The following is a 15,972-nucleotide window of genomic DNA, read 5'->3' as shown; positions in this document are numbered from 1 at the left end:
TTTAATTGTCGAGTATCCTCGCTCACCAGTGAAGAAAACTATTTTGTTTAAGTGCGAATGGTTCGATCCTACACTTAATGTTGGTACAAAAGTTCATCCATGTTATAATATGGTTGAGGTCAATAAAAGACAGAAATTGCGTGTGTATGAACCATTTGTACTAGCAATGCAGGCCATGCAAGTTTATTTTTGTAACTATCCAAGTCTTAGACGAGACAAGGTTGATTGGCTAGTTGTATGCAAAGTGAAGGCTCGATCACTTATTGAACTTCCTCAAACCCCAACATCACATCAAGAGCCGTTCCAAAATGATATCCCTACACATTTAAATGATATTAGTATAGATGATATTCCTACACATGTAAATGATGATAGTGGAGTTGAAGTAGATTTGGATGATGGTGATGATACTCCGGAAGAAGAAACGGAATATGAATCCGAAGAAGACGGATCTTCAAAAACGGAAGATAGTAGCAATTGTGAAGATGATTATAGTGATTTTTCTGAATAATTGTAAGTTTTATTCATAATTATAATTTTTATTCATACATATATAATTATCATAGTATATGTGATAATATTACAATTATAATTGTAAGCTATTTAATACATATACATACATATTATAATAATATATTATATATAATATGTTACAAAGTATAGGTAACAAGTTATCTAATATTATATTTTAAATAATAATTATGAAAAATATAAATACAGGACATAAGTTGTTGGGTTGGGGTTTTTAGACAGCAACGAGGGTTCCTATGTGTGAAGGGGCGGCGACAAGAAACTAGGGTTTTTCATCAAGCTGGAATGAAGATGAAAAAATTGGCATCTCTTATAGATGTATGTATCTTATATTCATTTCCTTTTCATGTTTGTGTATTCAATTCATGGGATTTCATTTCTCTTTCTTATATTTTGTTACTATATGTATAAGTATATATATATGTGTGTAGTTGATTGAAAGTGTCTAAAATAACAATTTATTGACTCAGTTGACTCAGTTGCTATTAATTGTTGCTGTTATTTTCATCGATTATGCTTTTTTTCTTTTACTTTCTATTAGTTTCTTATCGTTTCATTGCTTGCTTCTGTTTCTCTGTTATTTGTTTAAGTATCTCAACTGGTGTAAGTTTAATTCATCTGATTCTCTGTTATAAGTTTAATTCATCTTATTAGTTAACTTATTTCATTTGTGCCTATGATAGAAACTTACTTGCAACAAGATTGTTTCTCTGTGCTTATAAATTGGCTAATCGAACATGTTAACTTTCTCTGTGTTTGTTTATATATGTTTATTTACTCTATTTGCAGCACCCTATGAGTCATGATGGAAGTCCTAATGAGGGTATTGTTAATAAGGGTGTTGGCTTTGCTAGGTTTACGAATCCTAAGAAACGCAATGGAGAACCAAGTGATGGTAAGGATGCTTTTGCTCTGGTGAATAAAAAAATGCAGCGGGGGTGCAATCATTGGCAAGGAGGATGGCTTTGCTCCTAATAGTCATGTCACCAGATCATTGCCAGATGTAGAACCACAACTTGTATGTGTAAAGCTGATTTTAGTAAAGTTTTATTATTAGCAAATTTTTCTTTTACTTTTTATTTAGTATCTTTGAATTACCACTACTTCATACTATATGCTTTTATGAATTGCATACTTTTTATTAAACTTTAAATTACATTGCAATCCGCCTGAGAGGTTTTGTATGGTGCATTGATGTTTTTGTAATATTGCAGATTTTGAATAAAAAGAAATGCAGTCAAAGTGCAAATACTGGAAAGAAGGATGCTCCTAATAGTCAGGTCTCTAGGATAACAGTTGACAAAGCCGGTGACACCTTCCAAGTAAGTCACGATCTGGATTGCACTTTTGTATATAGGCCCCCTTAAGAGTGTTTTGTTTTTTATATTATGCAATATCTGTCATTAATAAATTTTATTAAGTATTTTGTTATCTTCTTTATTACAGCCACAAATGATGAGGTTTAGGAGCCCTGCTGAAAATGTAATGATTCATTCTGGTCAGGCCGTACCAGCTCCTAATAGTCAGATCTCTAGGACAACCGTTGACAAAGCCAGTGACACCTTCCAAGTAAGTCGCGATCTGGAATTTGTCATGGATACTGAGTATTTTTCTAAATTTGTTGATATAATTGTGGATTGGTCATACGTTGTGTTTGTCTTGTATATCTAATCTCTAGCATACTGTGTGTTTGTCTTACATCACATTAAAAGGTTGCCTTGTGGGTCACTTGCATTAACGGTGGATAATGTGTACCTGAAGTTTAACTTTTGTGCAGAGTGTGTACTTGACTTTGACTGACTGACTTTGAATTCTGGTGTATTCTTACTAACCTAGTTGTTATGAGTTAAATATTTGATTATTTAATCACATGTTTGTTGATTAATTAGCCATTGATTATACATGAGATACGTTGTCACTAGTGAATGAACGATACGTCGATCTGTATGGGATCATAGTCCTTCCAATATCTCTGGTGTACAGAGGTCTAATGGTGCTTCATCGTCGTCACTAGTGAATGAACGAAATACGGATGATAAGAAGGTTGATGGTTCTATCCAAGTTGGGAAATTTTCCAAAATAGTTGATACAACAGAAATGTCGAAGGGGCCTCAAGATATTCCTGGTCACTGGTTAGTTACAGGGGCTAAGCTTGGGGTAGACAAGGGAAAAATAGTTTTGCGCGTAAAATACTCTTTACTGAATTACTAATTAGGTTGTTCTAAGACTGTAGTTACCTTTTTTTTCCCCATTTCGTTAGAGAGCATAGCTAAGCATTCTTTGCATAGGTTGAATATTTTGTTTCCAGTAGCAATTTCTTCTTTTCATTATTTTTAGTCACTTCCGTTGTATATTTTTTAATAGATGTTTCAAAGAATTTATATGAACTTTTTTCCCTGAAGTGTTTTTTCCATGTAGTTTTTAACAGTGGTAACGCATGCTTGAGTTACCGATTAGGTTTTAAGTGGTGACCAACCGGTCATTTTGGCTCCCTATTATTGCATATTTTTAATCCTACCTTGTGGATGCTTGTTTTCTCAAACAAGAAGATTGTAACAAAATGCAGAGTTTATAAGTATTGTTAAGTAGTATATGGTGATAAATCCTGAATTTTAAATCATGATAAACACATGTTCGAATTTGTGTTTGTTTCACTAATTGTTATGGTTTTTCTGTGTGATCTTTAAGTTAGCATCTTTACCTCTGTTGCTTTGTTACCCACTGTAGCCGTACTTGGCACACAATGCTCCAACTTGTGGAAGGATTCCAAGATATCATATAAGCAGTCCTGTTAATTCCAAGATATCTTTAAGACTGATTATCGATATATGTATATGCATTTCTGTGACAACTTAGATGAAACACCAGTTACTATGCTATTGGTCTAATGAAATGCTATTGTTCTCAATTGAATATCATGATGTATAACAGTGTTTTGTTTTTTATATTAAGCAATCTTTTCATTAATCAATTTTATTAAGTATTATGTTATCTTCTTTATTACAGCCACAAATGAGAAGGTTTAGGAGTCGTGCTGAAAATGTAATGTCTTATCCTGGTCAGGCCGTACCACAGCTCTTTCCGGAAAGCCTTCAAAAGCTGAATCTGGACAGCGTGTTCCCACTCAATTGAAACAGCGTGTTCCCTCCAAATTTGGACAACCTGTTCCCTCCAAATCTGGACAGCATGTTCCCTCCAAATCTGGACAGTGTGGTCCCACCAAATCCGGACAACAGCCAGGTAACTGTATTTTATTGACGCTCAAGTAGAATTTTTTTATGCTCTCAATTTTGCTAATTATTTTTTGCAGAAGATACAACATAAGCGAGAACCTACCGCTGATGTGTTGTTCTACATGACACATACTAGAAATGTGAAGAAAAATATCCCAAATGGCGATATTGAAGATAATGGCTTGGATGACGAGGATGGCGAGAATGGCGAGGAATTTGAGGTTGTATGGGTTGATAAAAAAAGTCAACAAATATATGTGAGTGCTTTTGATAAATCCGTCTCTTCTTCGTAAATTTAACTGTGAACACATTTTTTTTTTTGCTTTTTTCCTATTTTCCTTCGCTGTTCATTTATATATAAAATATTATTCCTTCATCATTAGATTATGCTTATATAAATAATTCTTATCGTGGACCTGGCAACTCTTGACTTATATTAGCAAATTAACTAAATCGATTGTATACGAAAATAAGTTAATTGTGTGTAGTAAATAGTTAACTTTATGAAAATATGAATCACTGCTTAAACTGATATTAAGTTAATTGTGTCTAGTAAATTACACCTAGTTCTTAAAAAATAGAACTACGAGAGAAGTTGCATTTTTAATATGCTATATTTCTTATGTTTAAATGTGTAATGCAGTTTATATTTGGCTTACTGTTTTAATACTGTAACGTTTATTGATTCACCATAAAATACTTAAAAATGTGTAAATGCGGCTTACTGGTTATTTTCGGAGAAACTAAGTTTGAGTCCAGAGTCCCAAATAACTTTCTATAGAATCAGTGAAATTATTTAGTTGATAATTAAGATGGCAGGAGCTCAGTTTTAAACCAAGTTATAATGTAATGTTTGTAGCTAATATAAGAGGATTTTAGCATCCTTTCGGAAAATTAGTCAAATTTTTATGAAAAATTAATAGTAACTTTTCCGTTGTCAATACAATGACAGACTTATAAAAAAAGAATAACCTCTTTGTAAATTTAATATATTGTTAGCAGGAATAACCAAGGATCATTTATATTGTTATGCAAGGATCATTTATATTGTTATATGCAGGAAACTTTTTTAGTACTTTGTGAGCAGCAAGAGAAATCTGGGGAGCCTGTAGATAGAAATGCACTATTTCTCAAAGCAGTTGGAGGGCCTGATAAGAAGAATAGGGTGTATGGGCTTGGTTCATCACAAAGCATCTTCTACAAGCCGAAGACTATGCATTACCCTTCATCTTTTGCCACTGAAGAAGAAAACCAACAGCTTAAGCACCAGCTAACAGAAATGAACGAACGGATGAAAGCGGTGGAAAATCAGTTAGCCGCGATTATCGAGTCTAATTTAGCCCGATTCCTCGTTCCCCTGCTGATTTAGATGGTCAAGATGATGGCAATTAGTATTTGATTTAGTATATTCACTATGCATTTTGACCTAGACTATTTATGTTGCATTTAAAATATGGACGCATGATTTTGTACTAGTTAAAAACTACTAAATTTGGTAATTCTGCATTTGGATTTGACATTGGTATGGTGTAGTTTTTGGGCAGATGGTAAGACTTTGGAGAACATTATACTCATCTGCTATTTTTTGCTCATCTTGTATTTGTTCATCTTGTATTGCAAGATGATAATACAAGATGATGGTTTGTTATTAATGAAACACAACTATCCTTTGTTATCTTTTGTTGAATGTGTACTTTGTTGAATATGTACAGGTTTAGGGAAATAAAATTAGAATCATAATTTTGTTTGGATTCTATTGGTAAAAATGTGTTATTTAAATTGTTATTAAATTTAACAACAGATATTCTGTTAGCAAGTCATCCAATAGATAAGCCATTGTTATTAAATTTACAATGGATAATCTGTTAGCAAATAGTCATTAAACTTAACTATTAAACTTAACTACGCGGGGAAATTTTGATGGCATTCTATTACTAAAGATAGTAATGAAATATTCTGTTACCAAAATTTACCAACGGAAATTTGGATGCCATTCTATTACTAAAGATAGCAACAAAATATTCTGTTACCAAAATTTATCAATGGAAATTTCGATGTCATCCTGTGACTAAAGATAGCAATGAAATATTCCGTTACCAAATTAGTTGGTTTATCGCTGGATAAAAACCGAGAATTCTGTTATTATGCTGTTGTTATTCCGTTGTGAAATTACTAAGGAAAAGTAATTCTGTTAGCACTGATTTCCCAACGACGTTAACTCCAACCGATCATTTCGGTTGTCATTCCGTTGGCAGATTGTTTTGCCAACGGATTCCCCTGACATGCTAATAGAAATTTTGTTGTTAGATTTGAATTTTCTTGTAGTGTTACAGGGCTCCTTAATTAGATTTTGAAATCGATCTGATACATTTTACAAACTGAGATTCTGGGTCCTATACAGTGTCCTCCTAATCAATGTACAATCTGAGTTATGTACCTTGTAGCGATTTAGGTGCACATTGGAAATTTTATTTCAAAAATTTGTGGATCGCTAAACGTAATCTCAAACCATGCTTCTATAAAAGTAGAATATAGAAGAAAAGGAAATTCACTCGTTTAGCTACACAAGTGACAGATATCTGGCAGCCTTGGCTTGCTGCCAATAATTTGAAATCTGAGGTAAAATTTCTCCTGCCAATAATTTGAAAAGTGGGGTAAAAGTTAGGCATCAACCTGTAATTTTCATTTAGTTAATGGTGCAAGGTTAATGGCTCTTGACGTACGCCAGTATTTTAAAAATCGGGAGTAATTTGTGGCCACTAATTTGTTATTTTTAAACCAAGGCCAATGTTTTGCTAATTTATATAAACTTTAGCCACACTTATATGCTGCTTACTTTATTTCTTGAATTCTTATTTGGTGATGATTACTTGACATCAGAGTTAGAATTTAGATCACAGGGGTTGAATATATTGGTGACTAGTGTGTTGTTCTGTTTTAGGAACTCCATACCCATTGACATTCTGCAGATTGAGTACCTATGAAATTTTACAACAGTCAACGTGAATACTGGTTTAGCAAATACATAAACATAGGCAATTTGTATCACCAGGGACTGAGCTTTCTCTCATATGTGTCAGCAATTTGACGGAAATACATTTCGAAGTTTAGTGACAGAGGAGATTTTCTCCCAATAATATGGAGGGATACAGTTACTAGGGTCGAGATTAAGAAGTGTAACTTTTTATTAAGATAAGCTAAACGGTAATCAACTAAATATTAAATAATTTTTGAGGACATAACTCAAATTACATGCAATTTTAATTAGTTACATTATTATGTAGCAGGATTCATATTACTCAAGTCAGCTTCCTCCCAACACTCAGTAGCCAGACAAGGCATGTTCACTCAGCAGTAACATTCCCAGCAGCCCATTTAGATGGACAAAAAGTCATTACAAACTCATCTGATTCACAACTCACCAACGGTGCAGGTGTATCATACGCATAGCTATAATACCAAGGACAAGCTTCTTTAAAGATATGTGAATACACGCTTGGCCTGCACTTCTCTGGACTCCCATACTCGTTTCTACAGCAAAACTTGTCAAGATTGTAAGCTAAACAAGCACTTTTGCACGCCACAACTTCCTTCTCATCGTTCAACACTTGAAGCTCTTCTGGGCAAATCTTGTTCATGTTTTTAACGCACCCTCCAATTCGACAATTAGACGAATAAGGCTTCGTCATAACAGAAACAGGAATATTGTAACCATCAACTACACTTACATCGTAAAAACTTGGTTTTGATTTGTCTACTTGAAGTGCAATTTGCACAAGTGTAGCTGGTGGGAGGCCTGTGCTTCCCTTGCACTCTAGCTTCCCATCGCAATCGCCTGTTTGACAACCTATTTTCCAGTTGCTAGCGAAGTTGCAGCCAGTTCTTGCCCATATGCGCCCTGTCCAGTCTCCGGGGACTTGAATTTTCTTAAGTTGGCCCGGTGAAAGATAGAAGCCGCCTTTTGCTATAACTGGATGGCCTTGGTTTGCAGCTGTTGCAGGCCATATGGGAAAAGGACATCTATTGCTTATAGTAAATGTGCATGCTTGAGCTACCTCATGTCCTGCATACATATGCGCTTAGTCACTTAGATAATATGGAAAAAACATTATGCAAATTAATAGGCTGTGATAAGCCCACAGACGCACACAAAAATTAAAAAAAATTAAAAAAAATTATGAAATATACATACCGGTAGTGAGAAAATGCGATATAAGGAAAAGGGAGAGAGTGTAGGATGATTTTGTCAACTTCATAACTGTTGGTTGTTGCTGAGAAAGAAGATTAGGTTCATGATGTTACTATATATAGGTGGAATAATATTTTTAATTGAGATTATGAACTTCGATTGTACTTTAAGATATGTAACAGACAGTCTTTGCAGGAAAGGAAAGAGCCAACTGTAACATAATGTGGCTTCCTCTGATTCATTATCTTCAGTTAAAAGAATACATTGTAGGTGGAAGTTGGAAGTTCGTCTAAGCTGCAGCCTGCAGTAGTGGAATTAAGAGTTCTTTGCTTTAACATAAGGCAACACCAACAGAAAGGAAAATTATATTGTAAAATCTATTCAGTTATATAACTGGAGGTGTATTGAAAAACAGTATTGTAGCTCACTTAAGAGGATAGGCAACATGATCATATAATGACATGCCATAAATTAAGTCTTTTTGCGTACATTCAGCTGTAGTTGGACAAGTTGCGTTAAATTGCAGTCCAAGAACAATTAACGCTACTTAAGGAACTAAACATTTCTCGTGTTAATGTTGGCTGTCGAGTCGGATTGCGCCAATGCTTTTAATCTTGTATGCAAGGCATTAGAGGTGGCCACACGATCGTGCCGTGCGTGTCGTGCCGAATTTTCGGCGAGCCGGTTCGTTTAGCTATGAACTCGTGAACAGCCCGTATGATAGGACGAGCCGTGCCGGGTTCGGGCCAGTTCGACAGACGACAGTTCGTGGACGGCTCGCGATTCACACGAGTTAGACGAATTTAACGGTTTACACGAGTTGTAGGCGGATGAGGGGAGACGACGAGCCGGGCTGCTGAGTTTGGCGAGCCGAATTACACTGAACACTGTAATTTTTTTTTAATGGGATGCAACTTGATTATTTAGTTGATTGACAAATGACATTTGACAGAAGTAAGTTGTAATAATATAAATTATATTATTAGCTACAGGCTACAGCTAAACAATATAAATTATATTATTAGCTACAGGCTACAGCTAAACAGACACAGTACACACATGACACATACACACAGATTAATATAAATTGTATGTGTGAACAGAGGAAATTTCCACACATTATCTTCTACTTTGAATTGATAAAACCAAGACAAGCACACTATACTTACTTTGTTACATTTGATTTGAAGAACAACTCCAAAATAGATTAATAGATTTGAAGCGCGTGCCACTAACGCGCGGGCCGTGCCGAATAATTCGTCAACTCGCAGGCCGAGCCGAACAATTTCTCATTTGTTTATCCGCAGGCCATTAGACGGGCCGGTTCCGGTTTTACAATTTCGAGTTCGTGTTCGGCTCATCTTGATAGACGATTTGTGCCGAATAATGAACCGGCACATGACGAGGCGAGTTAAACGAATTTTTGGCGAGCCGAATCTCGATCGTGCCGAGCCAAACCGTTCGTTTGGCCACCTCTACGGGGCATTGTACAAGATCTAATGATCTTGAGTTTCGATCAGGAGAGTTGTTAGTTTGAGCCCTCAAATTTACTTTCTTGAGAATTGAAAATTTTCAACTTCCGCCAGTTGTCTCTTCATAAGTTAGATTCGTCCAGTCAAACTCCCTTATTGTTAGATCTGCTGTTCTGGCAGATTTCGTAATTCATGGGTTGTCACAAAAAATATAGATTGTACTGTAAATCTTTTAGAACCCAGCTATAATTAATGTCTGCAGATTGTATTGTAAACACTACGAAGTTTACAACTAACGTCAGGTCCAAGAAAATTGGTTCCTTGCAGTTTAGGTCCTCCAAATTTTCTCAAAACAACTTTGGTATAAATACTTCCTTCAAAGCATACTGGGTGTGCGTTCCAGAACTTAATTTAAATAAAGTCCTAAATGGGGCGTAAGCCTATTCCAACTTCCGGCCATCAACTTACCGAGGCAAGTCAAACGGTGTCCAAACTAAATCCTTAAATCTATACTATACTATAATAACGAGAATGTGGTTGTTTTGATTATCCACATTTATAATCGTCAGATCTTTTTAATCAAGTGATAGATTCAAATACTAAAAGTATATACACTACACAACCTTTCAGGTTCGAACCCCATCAACATAAAATATTTATATTATTATTTATATACTATTAAATCTCCGAGGTTCGAAACTCACCAACAACAAATATTTATTATATAGTACTCAAGATTCAGATTCTAATGATCCAAAAATTTATTATATAGTACCCAAGATTCAGATTCTAATGATCAAAAAATATTATTATCGGTGGCAAAAAAAATATTATTATAAATTTTATTAATATAAAAATATAATGAAAACATCGCACGAGTTGTAAAACTAGTATATTATAAAAATAAAACTTAACTATGACATGCGAAAATATGTTTGTCTTCAACAATACTACTTAAACTTGTTTCTTATATAATATTCTACTATTAAATGAATATTTAATTAATTAAAATATAATGTAAAAGAGAGAAAGAAATGATAGTCCAATAATATATTATAAAATCATGATTAGAGGATTCTTAAAAAATTTAAAATAATGTTAGAGTATATTCAACTAGCTCTTAATATATAGCCTCTGAAGTTTGAAAAATAAAGAGTGGTGTTTAAATTTGAACTCCAAGAGACGACTCCTAAGAGACTCTTTAAAATCTTAATAGTCCATTCTTTCTTCCCATTTATAAGAGCCTCCAACTAGCACTTAACTAATATTTTATAGTAAATTTTATAAGATATACTCTCTCTTTCCACTTTATTTGTACTTTAATGATTTCAAGTTAATTTTAATAATATAAAATTGAATGAGGAGTGGATATAAAGAGTATTGTTGGAGATGAATGTAAACTAAATTGCTACGAGCTAATAACTTTTATTCTATTTAAGAGTGATCTTAAGAGTTTGTTGGAGATGCTCTTGGTTCTTAAAAATAAAGAGTGAATGGATGATTTTTGTGATTTAAGGAATCACCAAGAGACTGTTGGAGCATAATTTTTGTCCTCGTTTCTTAAAATTCTACTTAAGAGTTTGGATAATTAGTCTTTAGAGCAACTCCAATATAATCCTAATATATTCCTTAAAAATATTATTATAAATATGAATCCTAGTGTTTTAGAATATTTTATTTTAGTTCAACTTCAACAACATTCCTTATAAGAGTATCCTAATAATATTTTATTATTATATTTAAACTCTAGTTATGCATTTGAAATGGAGAAGGTGAGAGAAATGATTTTTTTTTATTATTAAAAGTAAGATAAAGAATCACTAGTGGTTCCTTATAACTAAGGCATGTGTGGAGGATGACAACTTTTTAAGGAAGTAATATGATGTTGTTGGAGCTCTATTTTATACAAAATTCCTTGAATTTGGGTTTAGGATATTAAATAGCTAATTTATTCGAGTTGCTCTTAGACTTGCTTTAAGGGGTCATTTATTTTCATCTCAATCTCTCTTAAATTTTTTTAATTGATATTTCTTAACGATTAAGATAGTTTGGCTTCTTTCTTTTAATTTCTTAATGGTTGATAAACTTCTCAATCTTTAAGAAGAAAAATTGCAGCTCAACAATTAAGACAATTACGCGGTGTTATGATATTTCTTTGATAATTAATTATACACACATATATCATGAGTAAAACTCATAACCTGCTCCAAAAGAAATACGAGTTCAATCACCCCAACAACAGTGTCATGGTTTTAGTTTGACAAGAATGCTAATACTACTTCACTGAACTTTATTTGCGTGTTTTTACTTTTTTGATGAAGACATTTTCCCACTTTTATTTTAGTATATATCAGTAAAATGAACATAAGCCTTACCGTTTAAATTTTATTAAGGATAGTCTTACCAATAATACAAATGAAGGGTTTTTCGGTGTATTTTCCTTAAATGAACTACAAATTGAAATACTATATGTGATGTAACATGTTGTGCAAAACAGTATTCGAATTAGTACTCCATTTAAAAATATTTCGTAGAATTAGAATTTGTGCAAGAAGAGAAAGGGGGAGGCGGCCGACGGAAAATCTCGGACGGCGGCTCACCCGAAAGTCTGCTGATCAAGGTGAGTAGGTGAGTGAGGAAGGGGATTAAGTGGGGAAAGAAGATGGAGGTATTCTAATAATTACACAAATAGATTAATTGTTTAAAAATAAAATAAATGAGTTATTTTTTTGATGTTTTCATGTAGGACAACAACTCGTGAATAATGAGTATGCAATGGATCGAAGAAAGGACGCACAAAAGGACGGCATGATCATGACGTTGGATGGTATGATCGGGGCAAATTGAAAATTTCCACAAGTAGCTTGTGTTGGAAGATGGGAGATTGTGCATGATCATGCTAAATATTACATGATACGCTTCTTAATAACAAATAATTTAGTTTTAATTCAGATTTGGTTTTAGTTCTTTTCCTTTAGGGTTTTATATCCTTACCTATATAAATATCATAATTATGTATTGGATTATTTTCTTATTTTTATCAAAAACCCTTGAGAGTTTTTACATCTTTCTTGTAAATTACATAGTTAATTTTTCGGATTCGTACTTGCGGATACATATTTCGTCTTTCGGATTCGTACTTGCGGATTCATGTTTCGTCTTAAGAACTAGCGCTTATTTTTTTATACTTCCGTATTGCCTCACTTGGCATGAGAACATGTTTTATCCGTTTTTTCGTTACTCAATTCATTATGGGAGAATCAGTTACAAAAAAGATCGTGGACGGCTTTACTGCGACTCTCAAAATTTTGATAGACAGAGGGAGACTATGTTGATGTAGAACATAAAAACCTTAACCAACAAAGTAGTGTGTAATATTTCGTAATTTTTAGATTTAAAATAATAAAAGAATAGTAAATAAAAAGGGATTAAAATTGAATTAGAATATTTTAGAAATATTGTTAATTGAAATTAGAGTTTGCATGCCTATATAAGAAACCCTTGAGAGCAATGAAAATTATGAAAATTGTAAAGTCGTGTCAAATTAAAGGTACATTTCATTTTGTTTCTCGTACGAATTTTAATAACTAGGTCTGACAGTCTTGACATGTTTTTGTATGCTCATTGAATTACTACTTAATATATTTGTTTTATATGTGGTAATGTGGTTATGTACGTGGATGAGGTAAACTTAATTTAAAAATAGAGAATATAGATCCTGAGATTCAGGATATATTTTCTAAAATCATAAGAAAAATATAATAAGCAATAAATCCGTCTGAATATTTACTTGCCATCTTTATTTTTATTTTTAAATTACGAAAATATATATTTTAATATCTAATATAATACACACGGATGATTATTGACTCAGGGAAATTTCCTAAAATCTATCTTCAGATCCTTATTCACAATATTACTATGCTTGTTGTTCTTAACATAGTTATAGCACATGACTATTATTTTTAATGTATAGTGGTCTTTTGATTTGTTTAATTTTTTATATGCACATGACTTTTATTTTTAATGTATAATGGTCTTTTGATTTGTATATTTTTTATATACTTTAATTAATCTATCCAAAATAATTGAATTATGATTGGTATTTATACGATTATTAAATGCTTATTAATCAACGTGTGCATCGAATATTATTATTTAATAAGATTAAATAATCAACCAAAACGTGAGATCATTGAGTTAGTTATGACATGTTTGCATGCAAATCTATTATTTATCTATTATTTATATAATACAGGGGTTCAGTTGAGCAAATTTTATCATAAATACTCTAATTAATATTCATGAAATATTTTTTTCAACCAATAATGCTCATTCATTATTACATAATTAATAGCTATATTTATATCTAACTCATTATTAATAAAATTTAATCATTAATACTTTCATTAAATATTCTTTTAACCATTAACATATATTCATTTATACCGATACATTAATACTTTTTTTTACATTTACTCTAAATTAATATCTATTTATACTTGAAAATTGATATTTATATAACATTTTCTTACACTTATTCCCTCAATTAAGATATACATATATTAATAAGTAATACATACATAATTAGAAAAAATAATAATACATATATATTAATACATACATATACAAATATACATGTATATATACATGTGCATATATAACAATATTTTAGTTAAATATATTTTTGATATAAAATAATAATTATAATTATAATTGTAATTATAATTATAATAATATGAAATAATTACATGTGTGAAACTTAATTACAAATTCATCTTATTTAATGGGCGGTGGCCCGTATAAATAAAATAGGAAAAGACAGTCTTGCCGAATCCGGGACAGATGTGACAATAATGGCGAGCAAACACGACAAATCAAGTGTCCTATCAAGTAAATACGTCACAGCAGTTAACGTAACTTTGTGTTGCGCAAATCTAGATATCGAATCAACTTTCATACGCGAACATCAACAAGGTATGACATTCATACGCTAAATAGAATCCAAATAATTTTCATATATACATTAGAGGTTACAACGTATACTTTAAATGAAGATTGTTTACTCCAGAATGGGGTATCCATGTAAATAGGATATGTCACCGTAGCTCACTTCCATTCCAATAAATTTGTATTTATTTGTCATTTGAGTTTTCAAATTATCTAACAAAAGCTATGAGTACAAGAAAATGGTAAAAAAATAACATTAACTGAAGAAGATGGAGAATTAGTGGTGGTAATTGAGATATGTATTAACTTAGTTCATTAAATGACTTGTAATGGTGAGTTATCAAGTATAAGTGTAAATATGGATAAGAAAGAGAATAGACGAGGAACCACCTGGAGAGAAGTCGTTAGTGACGGCTATATAAGACGAAAAAAGAAGATGGTGATGAGGTTGGGGGTATGAGTATGCATAAATACGCTATTGTAGTTATCGTATTAGATTTAGGGCCAACCAACTGAAAACATGTATATTAGGTCAAAGTATACCCAAAAATGGGTATATCAATTATTTTCTCTTATTTTTATAAATAAGTGGACATACATTTGAATTAATTTAAGTCTATTATTACAAAAAAATTGTTATTTGTCATCAATCTCAATGATGTTCGTCACACTGTTTCGATGATATTTCATCAAATAATTTATTAACATTTACCATATATCACATTTATACTATTAATTAGATTCATTATAAATATACAGATCAAATACTAAAATAGATAACCAAAAAAATATATGTATTAAGCATACATGTGCATTTTAACCATTCGTACATATTATTAAAAAAATTATAAAATACCCAAGTAATACTATAAGTATTATATTCGTATGGGACAAATAAGTTCAAATTCACATAAAGTTAATAAAATAAGGAACTTTCATTTATATAAGTACAATGCAAACATGTAGTGACATTAAGTGTTATATGACTCATCGATCACATGTTTAACACATAAAATAATTCCGATCACATTTATAACAAAATAACATAAATAATTATGAACAAGTTAATACTTTATAAATATTTGAAGTATGCATATGTATCGTACTGGCTAAAGATTAGTTTGTGTCTAAGTAGTGGACCTCCAAAATAGATTCTTATTTTACATCATCGCCAAGTCCGATTAATACAATATCCCCTTTCTCAAGTGGTGTTAATTACTTCTTTGAACTATATGAAAAGAAATTGTAACATCCCACATCAATAAAAATAAAAGTATTTGGGGCATTTATAGATACGTGTGAACAACTAGTGTGTACCAAATCTCTAGCTTTTTCAGACGGACTTGTGGTGGGTTGTTGGGTCCGGGATGCATTCAGTTATGGGCTTGGATGTTATAAATGGTATCAGACTTCTGTCATGCTGGAAATGCAGAGGCACTGCCTGGGTTCCGTGTGTGTGTTTATGAGATCGACGAGGATGTCGATCCTATAAGATAGGGTATTTGTAATATCCCACATCGATAAGCATAGGAGTATTTGGGACCTTTGTGGATATAAGTCAACAACTAATATGTACCAAATTGCTAGCTTTTTTGGA

General features: G+C 32.3%; 2 protein-coding genes across 4 annotated transcripts; one reads left to right on the top strand and one right to left on the bottom strand.

Moving 5' to 3' along the window:
- The first annotated feature begins 718 nt into the window (after positions 1 to 718).
- LOC141718113 (uncharacterized) lies at positions 719 to 5,441 on the top strand. Of its 3 annotated transcripts, none has more exons than XM_074520480.1 (7): positions 719 to 849; positions 1,321 to 1,549; positions 1,746 to 1,853; positions 1,978 to 2,100; positions 3,538 to 3,771; positions 3,842 to 4,021; positions 4,825 to 5,441. In XM_074520480.1, exons 5-7 carry the CDS (start codon positions 3,718 to 3,720, stop codon positions 5,131 to 5,133), a joined length of 543 nt encoding a protein of 180 aa, XP_074376581.1. In that variant the 5' UTR covers positions 719 to 849; positions 1,321 to 1,549; positions 1,746 to 1,853; positions 1,978 to 2,100; positions 3,538 to 3,717; the 3' UTR covers positions 5,134 to 5,441. The 3 variants fall into 3 exon arrangements, with proteins under 3 accessions (XP_074376581.1, XP_074376582.1, XP_074376583.1); XM_074520481.1 differs by having other exon boundaries at positions 736 to 849; positions 1,386 to 1,549; XM_074520482.1 differs by having other exon boundaries at positions 747 to 849; positions 1,369 to 1,549.
- Positions 5,442 to 6,931: 1,490 nt separating this feature from the next.
- LOC141716791 (thaumatin-like protein) lies at positions 6,932 to 8,060 on the bottom strand. The gene is made up of 2 exons (XM_074518969.1): positions 7,957 to 8,060; positions 6,932 to 7,827 (listed from the first exon to the last, which is right to left on the bottom strand). Exons 1-2 carry the CDS (start codon positions 8,018 to 8,020, stop codon positions 7,109 to 7,111), a joined length of 783 nt encoding a protein of 260 aa, XP_074375070.1. The 5' UTR covers positions 8,021 to 8,060; the 3' UTR covers positions 6,932 to 7,108.
- Between the last annotated feature and the right edge of the window lie 7,912 nt (positions 8,061 to 15,972).

The sequence above is a fragment of the Apium graveolens genome, chromosome 4 (assembly GCF_009905375.1).
Source record: "Apium graveolens cultivar Ventura chromosome 4, ASM990537v1, whole genome shotgun sequence".
Lineage (NCBI taxonomy): Eukaryota > Viridiplantae > Streptophyta > Magnoliopsida > Apiales > Apiaceae > Apium > Apium graveolens.
This window is presented reverse-complemented; position numbering and strand designations above follow the sequence as displayed.

What these genes read in the sequence shown, in the direction of transcription:
- LOC141718113 (XM_074520480.1), top strand. Translation starts at nt 3,718, where the DNA reads ATGTTCCCTCCAAATCTGGACAGTGTGGTCCCACCAAATCCGGACAAC. An exon ending in CAAATCCGGACAACAGCCAG is followed by an intron (nt 3,772 to 3,841) that starts GTAACTGTATTT and finishes TATTTTTTGCAG; the next exon opens with AAGATACAACATAAGCGAGA. An exon ending in AAAAAAGTCAACAAATATAT is followed by an intron (nt 4,022 to 4,824) that starts GTGAGTGCTTTT and finishes TGTTATATGCAG; the next exon opens with GAAACTTTTTTAGTACTTTG.
- LOC141716791 (XM_074518969.1), bottom strand. Translation starts at nt 8,020, where the DNA reads ATGAAGTTGACAAAATCATCCTACACTCTCTCCCTTTTCCTTATATCG. An exon ending in ATCGCATTTTCTCACTACCG is followed by an intron (nt 7,828 to 7,956) that starts GTATGTATATTT and finishes ATATGTATGCAG; the next exon opens with GACATGAGGTAGCTCAAGCA.